Below are 14,287 nucleotides of genomic sequence, written 5' to 3' on the forward strand. Positions count from 1 at the left end.
CCCTTGTCTATATAGGTTAAATGTGTAATTCAAAGTAATTTTCAAATTGAGACCCTTGAGAAATTGATTCAGGCACAATCTTATAATTTTGCATAATCAGAGATAGAGGAATAATTTGTTATCAGAAACTTAATTTGTATTGAATGTAAATGACATTTGTTCTTAGGGGAAATAAATGATTTGCTTTATAGTTTCATTTTATTGAAAAGTGGGGATGATCTGAATTCTGTTGATGGAAAACAATTATTTTATGACAAGCTACTATTACCTGATACCTATGGATACAAAACTGGGAAGGCTTCCTTGAAATTCATTCCTCAAACTTTTTAAATAGGGGGCCAGTTCACTTCTCTCAGACTCTTGGAGAGCCGTATAGTAAAAACAAAAACTTTGTTTTGTGGGCCTTTAAATAAAGAAACTTCATAGTCCTGGGTGAGGGGGATAATCGTCCTCAGCTGCCGCATCTGGCCCGCAAGATGTAGTTTGAGGACCCCTGCTTTAGGGCTTTGTTTCCCTACTTTATACCATTTGCTTATATTTTGCCAGCAAAAATAGAAAACAATTGGGGAATAGGGGTTGAGTGTTTCATTGAGATAGAAGACAAAAAAATTAAAACTGGAACAGATAAACTTCCTGCAAGTCTTCATCTAAAATATGGGTTTTAAATAGTCTTCAGATATCACTTAACTCTTACAAACAGGAAATCCTTTCCAATAACTCAATGAAATTCATTCTGTTGTAAGCCTTCCTCCTTGATTGTTCTCTGGGAACTTATCACCATACCACCATATGTAGACTATATCATAGAGCCAGAAAAATCTTATAGTTCAAAAGAACCTTGGAAGCTGTCTAGGGCAATTCTCTCATTTCAGATATGGGAAAACTGAAGTTCAGAGAAATTAAGTGACTTTTCCAGAAACACTCAACAAATTAGTGGCAGATTGAGGAATCAAATGAACTGGCTCTCAATCTTACGGTTTTTCTATCATGTTATACTGACTTTTATCTACTTGAAGATCATGGTAAAATTGCCTTCAGCCTTCTCTTCTTCCAATGAAATAGTCACAATTTATTTAGTCTTTTCTATTTCCTCATATTTTTATCTGACTTTTTCCTTTTATTACATTGCATTAAAAAATTAGGGACAATGAATTTTGTATATCCTTAAATACTTGCTATCTACTGAGTTGAGAAATAACAGAGCAGGCATTCTTTTGAAGAACTCTTTCCTCTGCAAGCAAAAGGGGAACTCATATTGAAATATTTCTACCATCAATTCAAATCAATAAGCACTTATTAAGTTCTTATTCTGTGGCTGGTACTACATCAAGCATTGATGGTCCAAAGACAAAAGTGAAAATGTCTTCAATAAACTTATCTTTTATTGGAGAAAAACCAAGGTATAAAAGTAAATTAAATACAATATATTTAAAGAGATGTATTGGGAGAAGAGTACTAGAACCTAGGGAATTAGGATAAGTTTTCTATTAGAGGTGACAACTTTGAATTGATCTTTGAAGAAAACAATGGATTCTAAGAGGCAGAAGTAAGGAATGCATTCCAAGCATGGCAGACAAACTATACAAAATCTTGGAGATGAGAGATACAGTGTTAGGTTCCAGGAAAAAACAAGAAAATGAGATTGACCAAGTTATAGAGTATATGAAGGAAGATGATGTGCAATAAGACTGAAAAGTCAAGCTGAGTCTGATGATGAAAGGCTTTAATGAAAGGTTAAAAACCCAACAAGAAGTTTGCTTCATTTTAGAAACATGAGGAAGCTGCTGAGGTTACCTGAGATGGTTTGTGACATGGTCACACTAGGATGTTAGGAATATCAATGTGGCAGCTGTTTAGATTGGAAGGCAGGAATTTGAGACAAGACTAATTATAGGACTAATGCAATAGTCCAAGGGAGAGTTTATGGCAGGCTAAACAAGAGTGATGGCTATATGTATGGAGAGAAGGGAATGGATAGGAAATATACTGGTAATGTAGAATGAAAAGACTTGGGAACTGATTAAATATGAGTGAGGAAAGGAGAAGGATCAGGTTTGACTCTGAACTTATGAAAATAGGTGATGTGAAGGATAGTGGTACCTTGTAGCTAGGAAGAAGGTGAAATTGAGGAGGAAGATAATGAATTCTGTTTGTACATAAGATGCCTAAGGTGAATTTGGACTCTTTGCTTATTCTATGAATAAGACATTCTATCTCAAGATTCTAGGAATTTTCTCTCCCTGTCGCTTGGACTTGGAATGCTCTCCCTCCTTATCTCTGTATAATGGCTTTTCTTTTAAGTCACAACTAAACTTAGCTGACTGAAATGATTGCAAATTGTCTATCTAGTTGGAGAAGTCCACTTGAGTTGATTATGCAAGACTGAAGTTCTTAAGTTAATTGGGGCTCAATATATAGAAAGACTAGGGAACCATCTGTGTAGAGCTAATAGCTGAATCAATGAGAGGTAAGGGATGTGTGTGGGGGTGGGGGTGGAGGGGAGAGTGTGTGAGAGAGAAAGGAAAAGAAAGAAAGGGATAAGAGAATAAAGGAGATCCCAGGACTGACACCTAGGATACCACCCTGCAGATAGCATGACACATGGATGATGCCTCAGCAAAGGAGACCAAGAAAGAAATCACAGACAAGTAAGAAGACAAGCAGGAGAGAGCACTACAGTAAAAATTCAAAGAGAGGAGGCTATTGAGAAGAGAGGATTGTCCGGAGGATCTAATGCTATAGAGAGATAAAAAAAAATTAAAGATTGAGAAAATGCCTTCATAATTAATAATTTAAAAATTATTTGTAACCTTGCGTAAATCCAATTAAGTGATAAAGTTGGAAGAAGTGATCATGGTGTGAACAAATGAAGGCAATCAATTTTGATGGCCTATAGAATAGCTTGTATGAAAGTGGTTTTTTTTTTTTTTTTCTTCCCCTTAAAGGTGGGGGAGATTTAGGCACATTTTTAAGTAGTATCAAAGCATCTCAAAACTTCAGAGTTAAAAGGCATCCCAGAGATCATCTGGTGCAACCCAAAACTGAACAAAATTCCCACTATAACATGCCTAACAAATGGTCATTTGGTCTTTGAAGATCTCCTGTGAAGGAGAACCTAGTATTTCTGAGGAAATTCATTCTACTTTTAGATAGCATGGTTTGGAAGTTTTTCCTTAATCAGTCTCATTTGCCTCCTTGAATTTCTCACTCTTTTCTCCTCTGTCTACAAAATAGTGATATGCAGATCATATCTAATCCTTCTTCCAGACAATAGCTTTTCAGATATTACAAGATTGCGCTTTTCTTCCCCTCTTAATCTTCCCATCTCCAGGCTACACACCTTTCCTCCCATCCCCCCATCCTAAATAATATGAACAATTTTAAAATTAGAGCTCAAAGCAATTTGAAATAATTGTTAAACTGTGTTGAATAATTTATTTGGACAAATTCCTAACTGCTGAAAATTAATGCAACTCTAATTGAAACTGACCACTAATCTCATGTCTTCTATTTTTCCTGTTTAAAAAAAAAAAAAAAAAAAGTTTGGGATAAGATGATTAGTGGGCCCTTTTTAAAATCCTATCATTCTGTCACTTAAGAAAATGAAGTGGGGAATCTTCTGAACAGTGGTGAGCTCCTTATAAGTCACAGGCTAATTCCATTTTAATTACAGATTCATTGCAGAAGAATCTACTGCTGCTGGAGAAAAGTGTGTCCTCACAGACAGCCCCACCTGGATCATTGACCCTATTGATGGTACTTGCAACTTTGTACACAGGTATGCATAAGATCGTGAGGAATTTTAATTCCTGTTTATAATTCCTTTTATAATAATGCTTTCATTTTCCTAGAAGTACTATTTTTTAAAAGATTTAAATGTGTAAACAAAATATTAATAAATTATAGTGTGAATGCTATTAATATAATTTGTTTAAAGGAACATTTGCTATTCTTATAAGTGACCCTTTAGTGGATATGAGGGAAATGCTATGCACGATTGTTTAAAACCCATTGTGTTAAGGTATTTAAAAGAAAAGTAATCAGTATAATAAATCACCAATTTGAATGTGTTCAGTGTTGATGGTGGTGGTGATGATGATGAATTTCATAATAGCAAAGAAAATGTTTTAAGGAAGAACAGGGAAAATCAGCATTTTAATGTTAAAAAATGAAAATGTCATTGACATTTAGCATATTTTTCTAAATCATTATTTTCTAAATTTGATGTCTATTTCTCTAGTTAGATAAACTATCTAAATTTATAACTTTTATATACACAAATATTAAATGTAATATTACAAACAAAAATCCAAAGATTTCAAAATAAAAGAAAGAAAACTCATTCCAAAAGCTTATTGTACTGAGAAGTAATTGTACTAAGCAGAGATCTCAAAGATATGAACAGCTTATACAGTAAAAATTGAATAACTAGAAATGGGAAATTTGATGTATATTAAGGCGGGGCTGATCCAGAATGAAAGGAGATCACAGTTCTAGCGTACTCTGTGACAGCTGGCTTGGAAGAACAAGGATTGCTCACTGCCACAAAGAGGCCCATGACATATATATATATATATATTTGAAAGAACTCTGCACTAGAAGTCAGGAAACCTATAAGTGATCCTCATGTGTACTAGATATATAATTTTATGACTTAGTCATGTAACCACAGAGTTTCTATTTCCCCACCAATTAAATGTTTATCATAAGATCATTGATTAATAAGCTGGAAAAGAGATCTTAGAAGTCATTTAGAATAACTTATGCTTCATTTTGAAGGGAAGAAAAATGAAGCCTAGAGAAGTTAATTATATATTTAATTTATTATATATTTAAATGAAATAGCAAATTTTATATAATAGGTTTACAGCTTCATGTGCAATTTTTGTTTTAATTCATAAATTAAAAATAAAATGTTTTATAATAAATAATGTATCTTGTTGGAAAATACATCTGCTAAAGCTTAGTGATAATACTAATACATATGCTTTTAAGGTTTGCAAAGCACATTACATACACATTATCTCATTTGAGTCTTACAAAAATGCCATTAGATAAGCGCTTATAGTCTCATTGTTACTATTTTATAGATACAAAAACTGACACTCAGAGAAATTGACACAACTTGTTAACAAATTCAAGATAGTTTTTCTGACTCTGTTTTGCACTAACCACCATTTCAGGGTATTTCTAAAACAGATCCCATACTCAGTGCTCAGAAAAAAGGCATAGAGCCACCAGATGGAAGTTAACCTGAATTGTAGATGTAAAGTTGGTTCCATGGCATGTGCTTTTATTCAAATATAAAAGCATAGTGAATGGCGGGCATGGCCTCAAAGGCAGGAAAACTTGCATTCAAGCCCTCTATGCAACATGAAACGGCTATGTGAAATTAGGAAAATCATATTAACCTTCTGAAGTTCTAAGGAACTCGATAAGACCAAGATTATATTCTACTCATTTTTAGGTGCATTTTCATAATGTGAGTCTTTTATCATCAAATTGTTTGGCTGCTTAACTATCCATAGGCATCTTTACAATTTACATGTGAAACAGTGTTGTGTTAAATACTCACAATTCAATTCAATTTAACGAACATTTATTAAGCACTTCCTATGTACAGGATACTGTTCTAGGTTCCATGAAAAAGATGCTGCCTCTAAGTACTTTACATTCACACTGGCCATACAGAGCTAAATACATAAGACACGTTTGTATTCTCTAACCCTGGCATCCAGAACATTGTGACTAAGGAATTAAGTTGGAGAGATATAAAACTTAAGAATCCAGACATGAAATAAATTTAAGGATTTTCAGAAAACTAAAAGGCAATAAAAGCTGTAGCTACATGAATTATACAGGTCCAAAGATTTCCAGAAGACTCATGGTGACTCATATGCAAGATTTTCATCTTTTTTAATGAGCACTGAGATTGAGACATGGACAGGCATGTTTCTTAGGACTGGTATTTAATAGCCTCAGTTTTCAACATTTTTCTGGAAAGATACTATGCTTTTTTTCTTTTATTAGCAAAAATATTTAAAATTACAAATAGAGATTTTGTTTTGTTTTTTCATTTAACCTTTAACTTCTTAACTCTTCATTTAACTTGATCTTTTTTAGCCTTGCTGCTCTAAATTAACACTAGAAAGTTTTTGAACTTCTAAGGCCTAAAAGGAACTTAGAATAGATAATATTAATTTTAATTTGTGAAAGGAATATCTACCAATAATTATTCAAAAACTGAAGTCTATAAACATAAAATAAGGAAGTCACTCATACTACACAACTTTGCTGATGTGCAGGTTATATTTGAGGGTTAGCTTGGGTCTCTGGCTTCCTACGATCCCAGAAAGTATTAAATATGTAGAGCTGCTTACTAATGACTCATCTCGAGGATCTAATGGTTGATGAATAGAGACAGACTGATATTTCATTAGTTATTCAGACTTATTTAAGTGGCACCATAGTGAAGAGAGTGCTGGTGTTAGGAAGACTTAATTTCCTGAGTTCAAATTTAGCCTTAGATACTTACCAGATGGGCAAGTTACTTAACTCTGTTGACCTCAGTTTCCTCATCTGTAAAAATGAAATGAAATGAAAAAGGCAAATCACTCTAATATTTTTGCCCCAAAAAAACCAAAGACAAAAACCCAATCCAAATAGGATCACAAAGTCAGATATAATTGAAACAATTGAACACCAACAAATTGATGTTTGATTAATGTTTTGATTAATGTTTGCAAAGTTCTTTACATGAATTGTTTTATTTGATCCTTTCAATAACTCAGTAAGATAAATACTGAAGGTCCTATGCATTTTAAAGGTGAAGAGACTGAGACTTTGGAAGTTGAGGTTTATCTCATCTTTAAAATAATAATAGTAATAGCATCTACATAACAAAATTATTGTAAGGATAAAATGAGAAATCCATAAAACACTTTGCAAACTTTGAAGTGCTATATAAATACTAGCTATTAACATTATTATTTTTGTTGTAGATTTCCCCCTTCCCTTGTCTTCTCATGTACAAGTTTTATTATCTCCATTTTAAAGATGAAGAAACAAAAATTTTCAGAGATACATATGGTAATGGAACTAATTTCTTGATTCTACACACATATTCCACTCTGGTTCAGATTACTTCTCTTATTATTATTAGCAGATTATTACATGGCAAGCTGAAGATGTTTGTTATAGAGATGGTTTCCAGTATCCTAAAAGGGGGGAAAATAAAAAGTAACATTAAAGTGCTTGGGTACCCTTCCCACCACACCCTACAGTGGCTATTAAAGACTTTCACATTTATAAAGATCTTTAGGGTTGGTGTACATGAAAAATTAATGTTTTTTTTCTTTGCAGATTTCCAACAGTGGCAGTTAGCATTGGATTTGCTGTTAATCGAGAGGTATTTTGTATGCATGTGTGTCTGTTGTATGTGTATATTGAATGTATTCTCTAAGTGGGTAATCTAGAGTTGGCTCAGAATCATCCAACAGTATGACAGACAGCGGTAGTTATATGTGTATCTGCTTGTTTAATCATTCTTCCTTGAAAGCTTTGTGTAATTATAATCTCAGATCCTGGCTCCATTTCCATAGGGATGTTCAGTGTTGACAACTAAATCCAACATATGTCTCCTAAAGTGCAAGTAAAACCCAGCATAGTAAACAAATCTAAACCTGTTGAAATCAAGATGGGAGGGAGTTGGGGGTGAAGGTAGGGAAGGTGGGTGTGTGGCTTTTCAGTTTCTTTCATTCCTACTTGCTAGTAAGTGACTCGCTTCTGTTTTCACTTGGAAAGTTGAGAATATATAAGATATAAGACCAGTGAAAAGAATTCATGATTGGCTGGAACCAAACAGAAAATTTTACATCGATTATTTAATCTCTAAGCATTTATTAAATGTGGATCATATATCTGAGCACTGCATTAAGAAATGAAAATATAAAGAGATATAAAAGTTGCTTTCCTCAAAGATTTTATATTCTGTTGAGAAAGATATGCACATATATGTATAAGTAGACACACAAGTATATGCATGTGTGTTCATATAAAATAAATACAATGTATTTTGGAAGAATAAGATGCTAGTATCTGGGGAGATCAGAAAAGGTTTTGTTTAGAAGTTGGTGGATCAGCATTTCTAGATGGTAATTTATATTTACATAATGCTTTATATCAAAGTCCTCTGATCTTCACAACAAAATTATGAAAGGTAGATAGAGAATAAAAACCACAATATATAATTATTGTATATTTAATAAGCAAATTTATCAGTGGAAACCTTGAGAATAATAGGTACCTAGGTGTGGATTTAATGTACAGACCTAGAAGAAACACTGCTGAATCAAAGGATATGTACATCAGTTGCCTCATTTTAAAAATAATAATAGTAATAGCACAATACGATTATTATAAGGATAAAATGAGAAATCTATAAAACACTTTGCAAATCTTGAAGTGCTATATAAATACTAGCTGTTATAATCATTATTATTGCTATAGATTTTTCCTATTCTGGCTTCCCTTGTCTTCTCACATACAAGTTTTATTATCCCCATTTTAAAGATGAGAAAACTAATGCTTACAAAGGATAAATAACTTGGCCAATATAACAAACTATAAACAATAATAACAATACTAACCCTTACCAATGTGGGCCAATTACTTGTTTTTGTATGTTAGTTACCCAGTGCATTCTATAACTAAAACATCTATGAGCTAAGGAAAAGAATATATTGACCAAGGAACAAAAAAGCTGGAGCAGAAAACTCCAGAACTATAAAGAATAACTTATAATTGACCTAGTAATTACTGAACAAACCAACTCAAAGCACCATAATATTTATTCTTCATAGATTATTACAAAACCTTTACCTTATTTCTACACTAATGGTTTGTTCATTCATGCACTGAAAAAAAATATAAAATAGAGCTTACTAGACTGAGGATGTTTGTTGTTCCTATTAAAAAATTGTTTTTCATTTAAAATACACCAGCAATACAATGATATTTAGAACAATATAAAATATAGCATCAATTGAGTCCTTTGTAGTTCTAACTAATCATAAAACCCATTATTATAATATTATTACTATTCCTAAAGGGAAATGGGTGTGGCTTCTAAGTTAAAATGGGAGTTATACAACCCTTGTCCATACATACATTCAAAAGATCTTTTTTTAAAAAAAATTAATTTTGTAGAGAGAGATAGTAGTGGATACTGGATAGAGAGTTGACTTAAAAGACAAAAAGACTTGGGCTCTAGTCCTACTTTTGACACATACTGTCAGTATGACTGCATTTGATAAGTCACTTAACTTTTCAATGTTCTGAGCAACTCTATAAGAAAATAAGTTGCCAAAAATGTATTACCCTGTGTTGGTAAGGGGAAGTTTCTTTATGCTGGATTTTGCATTAATGGTCCAGTTCTTATCCCTGTCTTTGTTTTCATATTGCTACATTTCCCAGTATAGGAAATTCCACCACCCTCTCTTTCTCAGAAATCTATGCCTTAATACAAAGGTTAAAAGGAGAGAAACCAGTTCAACAAAACTAACACATAAGACTGACGTTATTTTCAACGTTCCATATCCATGATCCCAAAGAGAGACCCTGAACAAAAAGGGAGGGATATGCTTTCTCATGTCTCTTCTTTGGCACTAATCCTAGTCACCATAATTTAACAGCAGTTTCATTGATTTGTTATTACTCTTTCCATTTTATAGATATGTATATTGTTTTCCTGATTCTGTTTGCTTCACTTTGTTACCAATCTATATGTCTTCCCATATGTTTATGTATTCATCACATTTATCTTTTTTTAACAACAGTATTCCATTACAATTTGTTTAGCCAATATTCAATCAATGGGAATCTTCTGTGTTTCTAATTCTTTGTTACAACAAAAATAGTTATAAATATTTTGGTATTTTTAGGGTCTGTCTTTTGTTGTTGACCTATTTGAGATATATACCCAATACTGCATTTTCTGGATCAAAAAGGAATGGAGATTTTAGTCACTTTTTAAATATATAACTCAATTACTTTTCAGAATGGTTGAACCAATTCTCAGGGTTACCATCAGTACATTAGTATTTCTCCATTGACTACTCCCATAATTTGTCATCTTTGCCAGTTTCCTTAGTGGATGAATGAATTCTCAAGGTTCTTTTGATTTGCATTTCTCTTATTATTAGTGATTCAGAGCATTCTTTCATATAGTTGTTAATTGCCACATCAAAACATCTTATTACTCACTTAATATACATAGCTGTGCATAGTATTACTCATTTGATATACATAGCTAAAGTTATATGACTATAGTGAAAAATAATTTAGATAGCTTCTCCATCTTGTGAAATCTTTCTCAAGGATTTTAAAATGTCTATTTTTTGACTTGATGAATGTAAAATTCTTAATGTACACTAAAATAGATACTGAATTCTTGAGCTTGACTTTAGAGGTTAAATTCAATCAAAGGATGAAGGTGAGATTTAAAAATACCTTGGTATCCTCCAGAAAAAAACAAATAAAGCACCACATCATCAAGGGAAAGCAGGTTTTATACATTTGAGAGTGTGTGTGTGTGTGTGTGTGTGTGTGTGTGTGTGTGTAGAGACTACTATCATAAAAATCAAAACTTACTGGAAAGAACATATTTAACATAATGCCTGCATGATTCTAGTTTGGGTATTTTTTTGGGGGAACTTCAAAATGAACTATAACAGTTTTGGAAAATATGCTATGCTAATCCCTTACAATATTAACAAAACAAAAAACTCATTACCCCCATTGTGGCTAAAATAGAGGATTAATAGATGTTCTCAAAGTATATGACAAACAATTTAAAAGCAGCTATTATATCATTAAGCAATAGTAGAAGCTGACACATCGTAACTATTTTACAGGTTTAGATGAAAGCATGGAATCAGGAAGTTTGCCATGGGCAAAATTCACATCAACTCAACCATGTACTCCACGAACTATTTCAGCAGAAAAAGATTGAACAAATAACTGAGTCATGTGGATTTTTTTATAGAAATGAAGGGATGTATGATAGTAATTTAGAATCAGGCCATTACCACCAATGTTATGGATATATCCTTATGGAGTCTGAATTTATTGTTTAATTCCAATTATACAAGGAAATCATAGAGTAGCAGCACTGATTTAAGACATGATCTTGTAGTTCCAGTTATACTTAGAAACTCAATGTCTTTCATGGGGAAAAAAGATAATAAATTCCAATATTGCAAATAGTAGAGACCCAAAACTACTCTGAAAATTCAACAAATAAACTATCCTGGAATAATTGCCCACAATCACTCAAATATAGCACTGATACATAAAAATGTAATAGTTTTATTTCTAATTGATAATTATATCAAATATTTATAATCTCCAAGCTACATGTAATGAAAAACTTTCAAAATCTAGACTTACATTGTTTATCTCAATAGGATTTTATTTTTCCAATTACATGTAAAGATAGTTTTCGGTATTCACATTTATAAGATTTTGCATTTTATAAGATTTGCATTTTGCATTTTTTTCTTCCTTCTTTTACTCTCCCTTTTCTAAAATAGCAAGCAATCTGACATTGATTAGGTATAGTCACTTAAAAAAAATTTCCATATTTGTCATGTTGTACAAGAAAAATCAGACCAAAGACGAAAAAACCAAAAGAAAAAGAAAAAAAAAAAAAAGATGAAAACAGTATGCTTTGATCCACTCTCTCTGGATGTAGATGTTATTTTCCATCCTAATAGACATTCATTTTTAAGGTACGTCAGGAACAGATTAAAATTTATAAGAATATATATTTTCTTCAGAGAAAAGAAATCCAAATTATCAATAGTCACATGAGAAAATGCTCTAAAAATCACTAATAATTACATGATTGCAAATTCAAACAATTCAGATTCTCTGCCATATCCATCAGATTGACAAAGTTGACAAAGAAGAAAAATAACAAATACTGATGTAGCTGTAGAGAAACAGGTATATTAAAGTGCTTTTGGTGGAGCTATTATCTGTTATAGACATTCTGAAAAACTTATGTCCTATTGGAAAAGAAAGCACATATAAAGGTTCATTTTCAAGTTAGATGGAAAGATCCCATGATTCTTAGAGTGTGGATAAGATAGGATAGGATGTGGCAAAGTGGATATTAATGCCTCTTCTTTAATGTCATTTATACTGATGAAATGATGGTGGCTTCTAATTTTGAGCCATTTGACAATCAGACTTTGGTAACAAAAATTTTAAGTAGCTGTAGCTATAACATATACAGAAACAATTGACTGGCTATATCTCTAAAAGAATGATGGCTGATTACACTGGGATGGAAGCATTTTTACTCCCAAGAGCTAGCAATAAAGACAAGTAAGAATGGGGATAGGTGCAAGATGTGATTTCATTGGTACAGGAATCTCTCAGATGAGGAAATTCCTTCAAACAATGTAGATCAACACCTTTTCTGTATTTCATATTTTTTGAGAATTGACTGGGTCCTTGAAAGGTGAAGTGTCTTCCTGAGTATCTAGCAGCTAGTATGTATAAGAGGCGTGACTTGAACATGGATCTTTCTAGCTTTGAGGTTGAGCTTTCTGTTCACTATGCTATGTTGTCAAAATAAGAAAGCTAATATTGAAATTGAAAAAGAAAAATGAATTGATTATTTCTATTTAAAATACTATACTTGACACTAAACAATATTTTGTGCAATCAATAAGCAAAATGATATATGACATATTAAACCTCTATAGTAAAGATACTGAGTCAGCCAGGTCTTGCCAGCAGAAGATGCTTTACTGTGATACAATTAAAGTATTATAGACCAGTGTGGGCAGCTGGATGGCACAGTGAATAAAACACTAGGCCTGGAGTCAGAAAATCCAGGTTCAAACCTACCCTCAGACTCTTACTAGCTGTGTGACCCTGTGCAAGTACCTGTTTGCCTCACTTTCCTCATCAGTAAAATGATCTGGAGAAAGAAATGGCAAACCACTAGAGTATCTCTGCCAAGGAAACTCTAAATGGATTCCTGAACAATCAGACATGACTGAAAAATGATTGAGCGACAAAGAGCAGTGAAAATATCATAGGTTTGAAAGTTTTGTAGGGTGGCTATCTTTTCAGAGTTATTTCTGCGATTGAAACCTTCTTAATATCGAGTAACTTTTTGAAAGCAGTCGTTTTAGATTTCCTCAGGAATGCCCACATCAAACTTTCTAAAATGCTGAGGTGCTTTAGTGAGCCATTCCTTGTTCTTCCTATCTATAAAGGCATATCTGGTTCAGTTTTAGCTTCCAGATTACAAGATGAGGCCATACCTTCTGATCCAGCGCCAATTTCAAAGATTTCCCAAGAGGTTAAATCAATGTTAAACGTAATGTGTGTATGTGGGTCTGCTGTGGTACAAAACTGAGAGTTGCTTGCATTTAGCACTCGAGGTCAGACCAGACCTACTCTAGATTGAACACCATGGATCATTGTAGAATAAGTGTCTCCCTGTGAATATATTAGACCAAAACTTGGACAGGATAAGTGTTCTAGTATGGACTCATTCCAAACTGGTCAAAAGCCAGGACTTCTGGGGTTTGTTGATCTCTCACCAGGTGTTAGACTTAAACATTTCCATATTTGCTTTTAGGGTGTGACACACTTTTTCTGCCTTCCCTTTCACCTGCCTTATTAGTGCCCTCCACCTTCAAAACAAAAGGAGAAATGTGTCCAAAGCATGTTGACATAAAACAACTCAATTGTTTTCTTTTTCTTTTCAGGTTATTGCAGTTTTTTCTTGTGATTTTTTTTTTTTAGCTTTTTAAATAGATATTTATATCTCCTTCCTTGTCCTTCTCCTTACTCTTCCCCTACCCCACACCTTCATAGGGCTATCTTTGTACTTTTGTGACTCTTAGTTGACATTTCAATAACATTTTCTATGTTATGGTTGGCAATAGGGTTACATTCTTCACACTTCAGCAATTCTGAGGACATTTAGTCAGTAATTCATTTCTTTTTAACAGAAAAAATGCAGAACTTTACGTAGAATGAAAATATTTCAAGAAATTTATTTACTGATTATTGGTTATTTTGGCAGACGAGTCAGTACACTTTAAGTGTCTATTATGTATTAGGCACTGTGCTAAGTATTGGGAATAAAAAGAAAGTCAAAAAATAAGCTTTGTTTTTAAGTAGCTTACAGCCTAATTGATGATTAGATTAGAATTGTTCTAATTTTGTCTTTATAGAGCATCTTAAATGTGACCTTTATGCT

The 14,287-nt window shown here is 32.8% G+C and overlaps 1 protein-coding gene across 1 annotated transcript in view; it reads left to right on the forward strand.

Annotated features, from left to right (window-relative positions):
- The window catches only part of IMPA2 (inositol monophosphatase 2), a 71,607-nt gene that overhangs the window by 43,461 nt on the left and 13,859 nt on the right, over window positions 1–14,287 (forward strand). The window contains exons 3-4 of the mRNA XM_051970481.1: window positions 3,674–3,778; window positions 7,363–7,408. Of these exons, the coding sequence (XP_051826441.1) occupies window positions 3,674–3,778; window positions 7,363–7,408 (151 nt within the window). The remainder of the gene's footprint in view (window positions 1–3,673; window positions 3,779–7,362; window positions 7,409–14,287) is intronic.

The sequence above is a fragment of the Antechinus flavipes genome, chromosome 1, assembly GCF_016432865.1.
Source record: "Antechinus flavipes isolate AdamAnt ecotype Samford, QLD, Australia chromosome 1, AdamAnt_v2, whole genome shotgun sequence".
Lineage (NCBI taxonomy): Eukaryota > Metazoa > Chordata > Mammalia > Dasyuromorphia > Dasyuridae > Antechinus > Antechinus flavipes.